Source organism: Chrysochloris asiatica, unplaced genomic scaffold (assembly GCF_000296735.1).
Source record: "Chrysochloris asiatica unplaced genomic scaffold, ChrAsi1.0 scaffold00313, whole genome shotgun sequence".
Classification (NCBI taxonomy): Eukaryota; Metazoa; Chordata; class Mammalia; order Afrosoricida; family Chrysochloridae; genus Chrysochloris; species Chrysochloris asiatica.
Window position 1 is genome coordinate 1174811 of NW_006408831.1, and position 14942 is coordinate 1189752.

The window sequence follows — 14942 nt, forward strand, 5'->3', positions numbered from 1 at the left end:
AATAATAAAGCATATATGTGGTTCACATTGTATTTCTATCGTAGAGTGCTGAACTAGATCAAATGCTACTATTTTCATTTATACCTAATTCTCTAAGTTGTCCTGGTAGGAAGGGGAAATGATTATATTCTCTGGAGTCAAGGCTCTTGTTGAGATTAGTTTCAGAAAACCCTGGAAACACAGCACATTTTTCTTTGAATATTCTATTAGGCAATATGCCCTATTCTTTAGTAGGCATGTTGTTCTACAGAAAAAAATAATTAATTCTAATTCCTACTGTTGAGTCAACGTCTTGTTGAGTCAAAGTCTTATTAAGGACATGTAAGTAATACTCATGCAGAGCCGATACTTAAATAGCACTTCAGCTTCTGGCTCCAAACACCTCTGCTTTATCTTTCTCGCCTCCCTTCAATCTCTGGCATCCTGAGCAATCACCCCTCCATCCCAAACTCTTTCCACTGACCTCAGAAGAGGGATGGCTCAAATAACACTCTTGTCAAAACACTTAGGTAAATACAGCAGTGGGAGACACTATATAAAGAGATAGATGGAAACAGAGTGCTCCACACTGATAACATAGACCATTTATAAATTCCCTTCACCTTTCAAAAGGTTTGCTTCCTACCGAGATTAGTTAAAAGTGAATGTGACTTATCATTTTCATTCTATCAGCTTAGACAGATCTATTTTATATAAGCACTGGCCAAGCTGCAACTGAAGGTGACTTAAAGTTTGGGCACTGCTGTAGCAAAAGTTCTTTGTGCTTACATAGAGAAATTAAAATTGACCAATAGAGAATGATCCAAAACAAAACTATCAAAAGTTTTCAAAGTGATCTGTGAGAGAGGCAAAATGACTTGGGCTTCTTGTTCTACAGTCAGAAAACTACAAAAATAATACATATCTGTTTCAGTACCTCTCTCCATACAAAAGACCATGAGATTGAAACGTATGACAACAGTGTTTTACCATGGTAGGTATTCAATAAATATTTGTTGAATGAAAACATATATGTATGTTGCATATACATAAGAACATAAGACTGACACATTTAACAACAGTGTTTTACACATGGGAGGTATCCAATAAATATTTGTTGAATGAAAATATGTTATGTTCTGACTCACAGTGACCCTATATAGGGTTTCCGAGACTTTAAATCTTCTCCTGAGCAGAAAGCCTCATCTTTCTCCTGTGTGTATATGTATGTTGTTTTTGTTAAGTACCATCAAGTCAGTTCTGACCCATAGTGACCCTGTATAGGGCTTTCAAAGAGCAGCTGGTGGGTTTGAACTGCCAACCTGTGGTTCAAACCGACCTTGCAGTTGAGGGCTTATCCTACAGTGCCACACTACTATTTAAAGGAGTGGACTCTTGGTATGGCGCTGCAGGATAATGCACTGGACCACAGGTCGGTTTGAATTGCTAAGTCAGCAATTCAAACGCACCACTCACTGCCGGGAAACCCTATACAGCGTCACTATGAGTCAGAAATGGCTCAATGGCACTTAACAACAACAACATTTAAAGGAATACCGTAATCATCACATTGTTTTTCCTTTAAATAAAAAAAAGTTCTGAGTAGACTTCCTGTTTCATTCATAATAAACTTCACAGTCTTTATCTTGGCTAAAAGAGCATTGGTGGCACTGCAGGATAAGTATTGGACTGCTAACTGCAAGGTCAGCAGTTCAAACCCACCTGTCACTCCATGGGGAAAAAGATGGACCTTTCTGCTGCCATAAAGACTTACAGGCTTGGAAACCCTACACAAAATCCCTGGGAGTTAGAACTGACTCAATGGCAGTGGATTATCATGGCCTACAAAGCCCTATATGATCTGCAACACTGCTACCCCTGAAACTCACCTCTCACCACTCTCCTCCGCTCACTCTGCTCCAGCAACCTGCCACATACAGGTCTGCCTCAAGGCCCTTGTAACTGCTCTTCCCTTTGCCTAGAGAACACTCTTCCACCTTCATTTCTTGTAGTCTCTGCTCAAATGTCATCTGGGGACTGGCTTTACCACCCTATCCAAAAAAGCATACCTCTTATCCTACTATTTTGACTTCGTATCACTTATTGCTAACTGAAATATATTTGTTTTATTTATTTCTCTTTTCACACTAGAAAGTCAGTTCTAGAAGGGCAGGAACTTTGTTTTGTTCAGTGCTGTATCCCTGGGTTACAATAGTGCCTAGCCCCTAGTAAGAATTTAATAAATAAATATTTGTTGAGTGAATAAAATAATTAACAACAGATTGGAGTCCAGATACCTGTGGTCCTACTCCAACTGTATCACTAAATAGCTGTGTGACTTTGAACAAATGTCCCCTCTCAGTTTCTGAATCTGTAAAACGATTGGTTGGGAATAGATGTTTCTAAAGCTGCTGCCAGATCTAAAATTCTGTTATAAACATTCCATTTATAAATAACCTTAGGTTAATGTTTAGAAACACAAAAACTTTTTTTATTTTATATCTACACAAACTGCATGCATTCTGGGCCTCTTTATTATGATTCAAGACCCTGCACCAATGGCCCCTGATGACGCGTTTTCCAATCCTTCCGTGCTTCATACAGACCTTTTCTTCCTGAAATCTCTTGTAGCAGCTAATGAAGTAATTATGGTTTTCTGTTTCTCCACAAAGAATGTGAATATTGTGAGGGTAATAATGAATTCCTAGTAATTTTGTATTCCCAGCATCTTGCAGGGTCCAGTTAGGAGACACTCCATGAATGTTTAGTGGATGAAGGAATACAGGTAAGCCAAACTGCAATAGCATCATTACTCATATTGAAAACTGGGAGCATCCTCTTCCTTCGTTGATGAATGGGGACAGAATGTAGACCTTTACTGCCATTAATGATTCATCTGAAAGGATGAGTTGGAAATCTGCTAAGGGCTAACTAAGTACTTGATCCTCTGACAATTTTATAATTAGGAATTATTGTCACCATTTTACAGGTGAGAAAGTTGGGGCTCAAAGAGGATAGGGAATTTACCTATGCTAAAACAGCTAATAGGATTCACATGCAGCCTGCTTGATGCCCTATATCATTTTCACATCACTGAATAACAGCAGGACAGGACTTCCCCACTCCAGGGTAAGCAGTGGTATGTGTACACTGGAGTTTTCCTGCACTAGGAAGGCATTTTTACAGTAAAAGAGGATTTTTTTCCCCAAGATCCAGAAAAGTAGCTATAGATAATTTTACATATCACATCTGAAAAGGTAAGTAAAGGATTTACAAAAACACTATACCGTGTGGCCTCCAAATTTTAAAGAGAGTTTATTTTTCTATTATGCAGAAAAGCACGGCATGTTCATTATAGAAATACTGAAAAACATCAATAAATAAAAAGAAAAAAATTAATCAACCATTATTTCATTTAGTGAGAACCATCATTAGCACGTTTCTTGTGGCCTTTTTCAAAAATATTTTTTATTTTATGATTGTTGTTGTTGTTAAATGTTGTCGAGTCGATTCTGATGCATAGCGACCCTGTATAGGGTTTCCGAGGAGCAGCTAGCTGGTGAGCTTGATCCACCGACCTTGCAATTGAAATGGCTTTGCAGTCTGACGCATTAACCCACAGTGCCACACCAGGCCTCCTCCCATATACATAGCCATAATTAAGATTATTCTAAATTATAAAATTATTTTTCCCAAATCTAATAATAAGCAATATTCCTATATTAGAAATTTAAATAAATAACACTTTAATAATGACTCATCAAATAAAATATCGTCAGCCTTTCACGTCTTAGTTTAAATGAGTTTCAGATTCTTTAGGGGGTAAATTTTAGTTGGGCAAGGATATGAGGATCCCGGACTTCACTAAGAGGAAAAAGTTAGAAAGACTGGGGTTGGCAGACTTATGCTTCTCAATACCATTCAAACACCGGAGGTCCCAAACTCTGGGTTCCATTTCCCACAAGTATCTTCTCCTGCCTTTCTTTGATGCATCCTCTAAGGCCCAGCTTGGGATCCTGACACTGCTCTGTCAGATAAGCAGTAAAGTCAGCGGTTCAAACCCACCAGCCTCTCCTTGAAAACTCTATATGAGTCAGAACCGACTCGATAGCACTTAACAACAACTACAACTTTCAAGGAGTCCTGGTGTGGCACTATAGAATAAGCACTGGTCCACCTATACAGAGTGGCTATGACTTGACTATACTTAACAACAACAACACTGCAAATTCTGGGAAATATGCGTGTTCTGTAGGATAAGCACTGGATTAGAAACCACAAGGTAGCAGTTTGAGCCCATCTGCCATTCTGATGGAGAAAGATGAGACTTTCCGCTCCCACAAAGATTTACAGCCTCAGAAACCCTTTACTGGGCTGTGATGGGTAAGAACCAACTCAACTGGCACTATCAACAATTAACTTCAACTCTGCTAGCTTTGGTTGGGCAGGATTTTTAACGGGGCAAAATGGGCATTCTGAAGCAATGGGGTGCATCCATCTCTCACCTGTGAAAATATTTCCTCTTAAAATATTAATAGACTTAGGAAAGGACACCACTGGCTTGACAGATATGCTCAGGGGGAATGAAAACCCACCCATTCCCAAAGAGAACAAAGGCAGAAACATATCAAAATAGAGAGCACATGATTGCTACTATTCCTGGTGTAGCGCTGTAGGATAAACATTGGCCAGCCGTTCAAACCTACCAACTGCTCCTAGGAAACCCTATACAGGGTCACTATAAGACAGAACAGACTTGATAGCACTTAACAACTACAACAACTGAGGAAGGAAGAAGAGAATGAAGGGGGACCTAATTGGAGGAAGGCAGTCTTTTTACATGGTATTACATAATTGAATTTACATTCACTGAAATTAATTTGTGATTATGAAAAGAAGCAGGGTTTTAAGAACAGTTTTCTGAAATTTATGCTTCTTTGCACCAAAGAACTTACAGGTCTTGGTACCCAAATTGAAGACGTGGTTGCGCAGTGGTTAAAGTGCTCTGCTGCTCATTAAAAGGTCTGCAGTTTGAACCCAACAGACGCTCTGCTTGCACAATGTTTACAGTCTTAGAAAACGTATAGGATAAAGTTCTATTCTGTCCTATGGAGTTGCTATGAGTTAGAATCGACTGGTAGACTTTGGTACCAAAATTAATTCCCTTTTTATACAGACTCGAAGGCACTTTAAAAAAAAAAAAAATTGCAACCTCAGCTGCAGCTAGGAAACCCTATACAGGGTGGCTCTCGATGGCACTTAACACCAACAACATAGCCACCTAACGCAGTACTAGGCACCTGGGAAACCTCATTTGAAAGTACCAGACGGGCGTCAGTGACTTCACTCTAATGCCATCTCTTCACACTCAGGCTTTCAAGACTGATTCTGGGCCTTGGGCCAAGTATGTGTTCCAGGGAGCACAGTTCTGCAGTCAGGCGGGACCCTAAGTAAATCCCCAGAAACCAACAGCAGCAAGTCACAAGGAGCCTGGGAGAGGGGGAGGAGAGAAGAGCTTAGCTGCAGGCGGGCCTGTCACTCCAGCTGACAGCAAACACCTTCTTTTAAAAAGTAGTGTGCCCAGAGAGAAAGTGCTTAGCTCAAGGGAAATGAAGTGTAGAGCTTAAAAGGGGGAGGAAATCAAAAGGGGGGGTGGTGTGCGAACGGTTCCCTCTTGACACATCTTGGCCCCTACGCAGGCCTGTTTAGGTCCTCAGGAGGGGGCACTCGGGCTTGGGACCCAGGAGAGGCACATTCTACCTGCCGTCCGGCTCCTCCTCGGTTTCCACGGCCGTCTCGTCCTCCTCGCCCTCTGACTCCTCCTCTGTCTCCAGTCCCAGGGCGGCCTCCTCGTCCCTCTCGGAGCCAAAGCTCTCCGCTGCGAGGCTGCTGTCGCTGCTCGCCATCGCGCCTGTCCCGGGCCTGAGCTGGAGCTGGAGCTGGAGCCGGAGCCGCCTGCGCCCGCCTGCTGTTCTCCCTCTGACTGCGACTCTGGCCCCTGACCGGCCCTGCAGGGGAGGCTCAGATTCCCAGCCGGGGGCGGGAGAGCCCGGGGACTTTAAATAGAAGGTGTCAAAAAGTTTCACCACGGGTCCTGGAGCCAGGGCTCAGCTGCTCCTCTTCCCTGTTCCTCTGCCAACATCCCCCAGTGGTCCCCGACCCATTTAGGAGGCTCTCCCTCGGTCCTTTTGGGCACCTGGATATCACCTTAGTCAGGGACACGGATTCCAGCTGTACCAGTGGATTTAAACCAGTGATAGTAGTTCAGTCCCGACTTCCTTTCTTCCATAATGGGCTTGGTAGGTTTTATGTTTGATGGAACGTTAGCCCAACCAATTGCTACTTAGTGAGCAGAACGCTTTGTAGCATCAGGTACTGTGCTGAATCCTTACTTTTATCCCTTCACAACTGTGGGTGGTAAGCCTTGTTGCAGTCTGTTATAGCAAAGTAACCCAATGAGAAACCAAGTTAGCTCTCCACTATTAAAAACTTGTTTTGAGCCATTGTTCATTATTGTTGCTAATATTGTTAAGTGCCGTCGAGTCAGTTCCGACCGGTAGCTACCCTAAATAGGGTTTCCGAGGAGCATCTGGTTAACTTGAAGGACTGACCTGTGTGATTCAAGTCGACTTTGCAGTCCAGCGCATTTACCCACAGTGCCACATTTACATTCAACAAATTGTAAATTATCTTCTCAAATGGCCCCTTATCTTGCTCAGGAACTTTTTTATTTCCACTAAATCTTAAGTCTAGAAGATGGACAATTTTTCCCATTGGGTGGCCACCTAGGTTTTGTCAAACTCACTCAGCCCAAAGATCCCAGAACTCTCCTTGGATCATGTCGTGCCTTCCCACTTCCCAAGCACTAAAAGCCCAAGCTCCTCACCAAGATGACCCCTGCTCAACACAGTCCACATCTTACCTGTCTGGGATGTCAAGTCATATTACTGTGCCTTTACTTGAAGTTCCTTATACTTGAAGTTTTCTTACCTTCATTTAACCTGGTTATTCACCAATCATGACTCCCTTCTTTTTATTTTTTTTCAACCATTTAAATATGGTTTTATGATTTCATTTTCAAAACTCATTTCCAGAGGACAGCTTTCCTATGAATGTTAACACAAAGTGTACAAAATGTGTTAGTTTACTAACTCTACTTTGTCATCCATTAGCAACCTCTTTAATATCTAGAGACTTCTTGTTGTTGCTAAGTGCCGTAGAGTCGGTTCCGGCCCATAGCGACCCTGTACAGGGTTTCCGAGGGTGTAAATCTTTAGGGGAGTAGAAAGCCTCATCTTTCTCCTGCGGAGCGGCTGGTAGTTTCCAACCGCTGACCTTAAGGTTTGCAGCCCGATTCATAACCACTACGCTACCAGAGCTCCTTATCTAAAGACTAGATACTATAAAATTGGGACTCATGTGTCCAATATATACATACAATATATATAGTGAGGTTAAATGAAAAGCATATAACATACAGGGCAATGGATAATCTGAAAACTTCTAGTACACACTAGCAAAAGTATTTTGCTAGTTTCTACCCTCCCATTGCCCTTAACTCAGGCAAGCAGCAAACAAGTACAGTGTCCACAGAGGTGTTTTACAATTTCATTTCCAAATGTAACACTTTCCATCAATTTAAAAAAGCTATTTACAAAGGGTTATCCTACGTAGATACATCAAGCACATCTAAACATCTAGAAAGACTAGATATTTCAAATAAGAACTTATTTGTCCACTAGATACACATTTCTGTTTAACAAAATTGCACACACATAACAATGGTCATAATCTGAGCTATCTTCCAAGTATAATCATTTTGGTCTTTTCCTCTCCTCACTTCTTTCTCTTCATCACCAATCCAGTAGACAAGTACAGGCATGTGTAATTGCTTTAGTGGTAGCTGAACAAATTCATATGCAAGTCATTTCCAGTAGACAAACCTTCCTATGAATTCAATATAAAGTGTACAAAATGTGCCAATTTTACTAAGTCTACACTGTCATACACTGGCTACCTCTTTAACATCTAGAGACTAGGTGCAAAATTAGGACTCATTTGCCCATTATATACACTGTACATAGCAAAAAAAAAAAAAATTCATATATCACACAGATAACAGGTTTTGTCTGAGACTGTCCAAGTATAAACATGCGATAATATTTACTTTTTGTGGTTCCTTCCCTCCCACCTCTTTCAAGCCACCGAACAAGTGTAAGACAGTAGCATACTGTTCAGAAGTGATTTAACAATCCCCTTCCCCAAAGACAGTATTTTCTATGGATTTTAGCAAAAAGATATGTACAAAGTGGTATTTTACTACTTCTACTTTTAATTCTGGTAGCGTAGTGGGTACAAATAGGGCTGTGAACCACAAGGTCAGCAGTTTGAAACTACCAGCCGTTGCGCAGGAGAAAGAGAAGGCTTTCTGCTCCCGTAAAGGTTTACAGCCTCGGAAACCCTGTACAGGGTCGCTATGGGTCGGAACCGACTCCACGGCACATAACAACAACAACTTGTAACATACGTCGGGCACTTCTAAACATCTAGGTAGACTAGATGTTTCAAACAAGGACTTAGTTTGTCCACTCTCTCTATATATATACACACCATTCATATTTTGAATAAACTGTATACAAGTAACAACAGTTATAATCTGAAATTGTCTTCTAAATATGAACATACTGGCTATTATGTTCATGTTTTCTGAAGACGATCTCTCCTAAGAATTATAACACAAAACGTCAAAAAGTATTAGTTTACTAACTCTACTTTGTCATACACTGGCAACCTCTTTAACATCTAGAAAGACTAGATGTTGAGAATTGTGAGTCATTTGTCCTTTATGTACCCTATACACACAGAAAAGTAAAACAACGCACAAACACAGGGATAATGCTAAATCCTGTCTCATACTAGCAGAGAGCCTTTTGCACTTCCTTCTCCTTCTTCCCCGCGACCCCCAGAACCAGTGCACAAACACAAAGTGCACTGCTCAAGGAGGTGGTTTAGTTATTCAAAAAAGCCCAACAGATAACAACAAAACCCCAATTATATCATGCGAATTTTAACAAAAAGAGATTTACAAAAGGTGTTAATTTATTACTTCTACTTTTAACATATACCAAGCACTTAAGAACATCCCAAAAGACTAGATTATTTCAAAAAGTACTTATTATCGTCTACTATTAACACAAGTGGAATCAAATGTATACACAGAACAATGGTTATAATATGAAAATGTCTTCTACATATGACCAGTCTGGCATAGAACCTTCTTCCTCACAGCCTTCTCTTCCCTTTCCTGTAAAGCATTGGACAAACGTGGGTGTGTGTCGCTTCTGATGTGACGTCTAGAGGTGACCTAACAATTCCATTTAAAGTCATTTCCAGAAGATATATATGTTTTAAAACAAATGGACATTTCCAAGACGTGTTATCTAGAAGGTCTACATGTAGTAAGTTTTCTTTTAAAAGGTTGGGAAGGGGGAGTTGAGAGCAGCTTCTTCCTATTATATGTTGTTGTTGTTAAGTGCCGTCGAGTCGGTTTCAACCCATAGCGACCCTGAATAGGGTTTCCGAGGCTGTAAATCTTTACAGGAGCAGATCGCCTCATCTTTCTCCCGCGGAGCAGCTGGTAGTTTCGAACTGCTGACCTTCCGGTTCGCAGCCCGATTCGTAACCACTACGCTACCTTTCTCATCAGGTTGATTGGTGCTTCTTAATGGCCAAATGTGGCACGTTATTCTACCATGTCTCCTTTCTAATGGCAGGGTCCGGCAGAACTGCCTAATGGCCGGCTAACCGTTCCACCCGTTGTCTTCTGGTAGACCCACTAAGGCCTTTATTCAGGACGAGAAGGCATCGCGTCCAGTTGGGACAGAGCAGTCACCCTACTTCCCGGCTTCACAAACCTTCTGAGGCCATGGTCTTAAGAAGTAACTTGAGTTTGTGTCCTTTTAGGCACGCTTTCTCAGGCCTACGAGGCCCCGAACCGCCCTCCACTGTGATTGGTTGGCCGCTATTCTAGCTCTGCCACGCCCGCCATCCGGAGACTCCACGTCCTCGTCCTTGGAGACTTGGCGGCCAGCGGGGTGCAGGCTCCGAGAGGCGGCCTCTGTCATCAGGTCACTGAGGAGTGAGGGTTCGCCCTTGTCTAAAGGCCAAACCTAGATAGATCAGAAGCTGGGCAGAGGGCTTTGGGCCTCCGCAGGGCAGGGGCTGGGGCCAGGCCCCCTTTACCCGCCGCTCAAGGCCGGAGGGCCTGGAGAGCCCAGAGGCCCGTAAGGGACCAGAAGACTATCTCGCCACACACCTCTTCTCACTGCGCTCTCTGCCTGAACTCGACCCCCTTTTTTCTTGAAATCCTCAGGCCAAGCTCAGAACCCATATTCCAAGTTGCCACATCATACTGTATTCTGTGTGTGTCCCTGTCCCCAGGAGACTTTGTAAGACTATCATCTTTGTCCCACTATCCCCATCCCATACCAGCCCAGGCTAGCAAAGTACCAGCAGCATGTGTGGGACAAATGTTTCTTGAGCTGAAAGGACATGACTAGACCTGGTAATTAGACCTTTATTTTGTGGCCACCCTAAGGAAAGCACGACAAGTGTATTACTGAAAGAACTTGTCTGCAGCCATTCACTGATCAGAGACAGCTTTGTTTGGATTTAACCAGGCAGATATCAACTGGAACACTAGTAAGAATATCTTTCGACTTAACCTTGTATATATTTTAGCACTGTATTCACAGAGTTGTAAAAATATGATGTCAATTATACTGGATTATGTGTAAATATTAGGTCCATCAGCAAAGAGCTATATATGGTTAAGATATGGTACAAAAACATCAGTTAGTGGGCACAGGGAAGACAAGAGTCCAGCCTTCACAGGTTCAATAAATCAAGTTTAACCCGGTGTGGCGCTGCGGGCTAATGCGCCAGACTGCAAAGCTGTTTGACCTGCAAGGTCAGCAGTTCAAGCTCACCAGCTGCTTTTCGGAAACCTTCTATAAAGTTGCGATGGGTTGGATCGACTCAATGGCACTTAACAACTTATCTGACACATTCAGCCTACCACGAAATACCTAGTCCTCCGTTTACTGATTTGGAATTGGATTTAAGTCTAAATTAGTTAGTTTCTTAACCTATTTGCTACAATAATAGTTGAATAGCAAGGGTGGTCAGTGGAAGCTAATAGAAAAGTTTGAGTGAAGGAGTCCACACCATGATAAACTCTTGAGAACTGCACAGAATTATAATATAGTTCTGATTATTTCACCACTTGTCTGTCAGTTTGTCCTACTGTGGTGGCTTGCGTGTTATTCTAATGCTAGAAGCTATGCCACCAATATTTTAAATACCACCAGGATGACCCATGGTGGACAGGGTCCAGGGGAGCTTCTGGATTAAAACAAACTAGGAAGGAGAGGTGGACTACTTCAGAATGCTCAGCCATTGAAAATGTCATGAATAGCAGCAGTACACTGTCAGATATAGTACCAGAAGATGAAAACATTAGGAATAGCAACACAACATTGTCAAAAACAGTGCCAGATGAGACCCTCAGGTTAGAAGGCACTCTAAATACAACTGGGGAAGAGCTGCTTCCTCAAAGTTGTTTATTGTTGTTAAATGCCAAGTCAGTTCCGACTTATAGCAACTCTGTATAGGGTGCCTAAGAGGTGGTTGGTGATTTTGAACTGCTGACCTTGTGCTCCAAAACGATCTTGCAATCCAGTGCTTATCCTACAGAGTTGTTCATAATGGACAGGATTTAAAACTCTGGAACTTCATTTGCTGATGGGGTACAACTCAAAATGAGAAAAAATAGGAGCAAATATCCATTAATAATCAGAACACGGGATGCACTAAGTATGAATCTAGGATCATTGGAAGTTGTCAAAATTAAATGGAACACATAGATTCATATCCTAGGCATTATTGTTGTTGTTAAGTTTTGTCAAGTCGATTCCATCCCATAGCGACTCTGTACAGGGTTTCTGAGAAGCAGCTGGTGAGCTTGAAATGCCAGCATTGCAGCTCAAAGCATCTTTACAGTCCAGCACATTAACCCACAGTTCTATACCAGGACTCCATATCTTAAGCATTAGTGATGTGAAATCAACTGGTGTTGGTCATTTTGAATCACACAATCATATGGTTACTATGCTGGGAATGATAAATTGAAGAGGAATGGTGTCACATTCATCAAACAGAATTAGTGGTTATGAGTCGGGTTGCTAATCTCAAGGTCAGCAGTTCCAAACTACCAGCAGTTCTGAAGGAGAAAGAGAAGGCTTTCTGCTCCCGTAAAAATTTTACCTGTGCAGGATTGCAGAGTCGGAAGCGACTCTGCAGCACACCAACACCACCACCATCTTGAATGAAGTACCATATTGAATGATGTCTGCAATAATATCCATATGCCAACAAGAAAGATTAGTTGATACCATTATTCAAATTTACATGCCAACCACTAAAACCAGTGATGATGAAATTGAAGAATTCTACCAACTTCTTCAGTATAATATTGATCAAATCATCAAGATGCAGTCATAATTCTGGTGATTGGAATGTGAAAGTTGGAAACAAGAGGAAGAAACAAAAGTCAATAAACATAGCCTTGGTGACAGAAATAATGCTGAAGATTGCATGACAATTTTGCAAAACCAATGACTTCATCACAAATACCTTTTTAAACATAAAAGGAAACTATACACATAGTCACCAGATGTAATAATACATGAGAATCAAATTGACTACATCTGTGGGAAGAGACAAGGCGAGGGCAGACTGTAAAACAGACCATCAATGGCTCATATGCAAGTTCAGGCTGAAGATGAAGAAAATGAGAACAAATTCATATGAGTCAAAATATGACCCTGAATATGTCTCACCTAAATTTAGAGATCCCCTCAAAAACAGATTTCATGCATATAGACACAAACGACCAAAGACCAGGGAAGTTGTGGGATGACATCAAGAACATCATAAAAGGAAGCAAAAGGTCATTAAAGGAGAGCAAGAAAAGACCAAATGAAGGTCAGAAAAGACTCTGAAATTTAATCTTGAGCTTAAAGAAGACAAGCAAACAGAAGTAATGAGTAAAAAAGGTGAACAGAGTATTTCCAAGGGCAGCTTGAGAAGACAAAGTTTTATAGCAAAATGTGCAAAAAGGAAAGAACACACTCAGAATTTCTGAAGCTGAAAGAACTGAAGAAAAAAATTAAAGATTCGACTTATAATACTGAAAGATTCTGAGTCCTAGTGTGACACTGTGGGTTAATGAGCTGGACTTCAAAGTTGGTTTGAACTACAAGGCCGGCGGTTCAAGCTCACCAGCTGCTTCTTAGAAACACTACACACAGATGCAATGGGTTGGAACCAACTCGAAGGCACTTAGCAACAACAATGGACAAAAAAATTGAATGATGCAGAAAGCATCAAAGAAGATGGAAGGAATGCAGAGTCATTGTACCAAAAAGAAATGGTTGATGTTCAACTATTTCAAAAGATAGCATATGATCAAGAGCCAATGGTACTGAAGTCCAAGTTGCACTGAAGGCATTGGAAAAAGGAATAGACAGAATATAAATTGAAACCTTTCAACAAACTGAAGTAGCACTGGAGGCACTCACTCATCTATGCAAAGGAATTTGGAGCACTTGTATCTGCTCAACTTATTGGAAGAGATCCATATTTGTGCCAATTCTAGAGAGAGGTGAGCCAACAGAATGTGAAATCATCAAGCAATATCATTATAATCACATGAAAGTAAAAGTTTGCTGAAGATTATTCAAAAACGCCTACAACAGTACATTAAGACAGAGAACTGCCAGAAATTCAAGCCAGATTCAGGAAAGGACATGAAACTAAGGATGATTTATCACTGCTGATGTCTGATGTATCTTGGCTGAAAGCAGAGAATACCAGAAGGAAGTTTACTTGTGCTTAATTGACAATGCAAAGGTTTTCAACTGCATAGATAATAACTATGGTTAACAATGTAAAGAATGGGTATTCCAGAACAGTTCATTGTGTCCATGAGGAACCTGTGCATAGACCAAGAAGCAGACACTAAATGATTTAAAAACCAAAAGTGAGGAGGCGGGGCTTGACGGTAGCTAGGTTCAGTGAGGTTCGCAATCAGCAATACCACAGAATACCAGGCAAAGCAGATTCAGGGCAGAGCTCCAAAACTTGGAACGACATAGGTAGGAATATTGAAAAAGTTTGAAGGCTTATTGCTAGTGGAACTTGTAGTGAAAGTAAGAAATCGTGTACTTTTGAATCTTCCAGGAACGGCAACCCAGAGCCAACAACTTGGGCGAGACCAAACAGCAAGACCAAGCAGGGAAGCAGACACACCATGGAAAAACACCTCAGAAACCTAGGAGCAAAGGTGGACAATCTTTTCACTTTGTCAGTTTTGCTTTGTCCTGATTTTCTTTTTTTTGTATCTGTTCATTGGCTCCTTACTGTTTGCACACCTCCATTCTGGTGACTAGAGGGGGTGCCTGAGCAAGTGCACACCCCACCCTCACCACTGGTGGGTTCTTCTGCCACACATGGGCACAGATATTCTCAGGCCAACAGTGGGCCCTGTTTGTTTGTTTGTTTGTTTTCAATACGGAAAAGAGGTGTGGAGAGGGAAAGACAGTTTAAAAACAAAATAGGCCGAAAATTAAATTAAATCCTGAGGTTTAGCGTAGTGGTTACGAATTAGACTGCAAACCTTAGGGTCAGCAGTTTGAAACTACCAGCTGTTCTGAGGGAGAAAGATGAGGCTTTCTGCTCCCATAAAGATTTACAGCCTCGGAAACCCTGTACAGGGTCGCTATGATATGGTTCCAACGCCACGTCACATAACACCACCACCGCCACAGCATAACAACAAACAGTGGCATCTTGAAATCTCTCAAGCAGCTTTGAAGGCAAGAACCTGAAAAGAGGACATTAAA

At 41.6% G+C, this 14942-nt stretch overlaps 1 protein-coding gene across 1 annotated transcript in view; it reads right to left on the reverse strand.

The window, feature by feature from the left end:
- Positions 1 to 5885, reverse strand: part of CMYA5 (cardiomyopathy associated 5) — a 130193-nt gene extending 124308 nt beyond the window's left edge. The window contains exon 1 of the mRNA XM_006875182.1: positions 5740 to 5885. Coding sequence (XP_006875244.1) covers positions 5740 to 5885 — 146 coding nt within the window. The remainder of the gene's footprint in view (positions 1 to 5739) is intronic.
- Positions 5886 to 14942: the final 9057 nt, after the last annotated feature.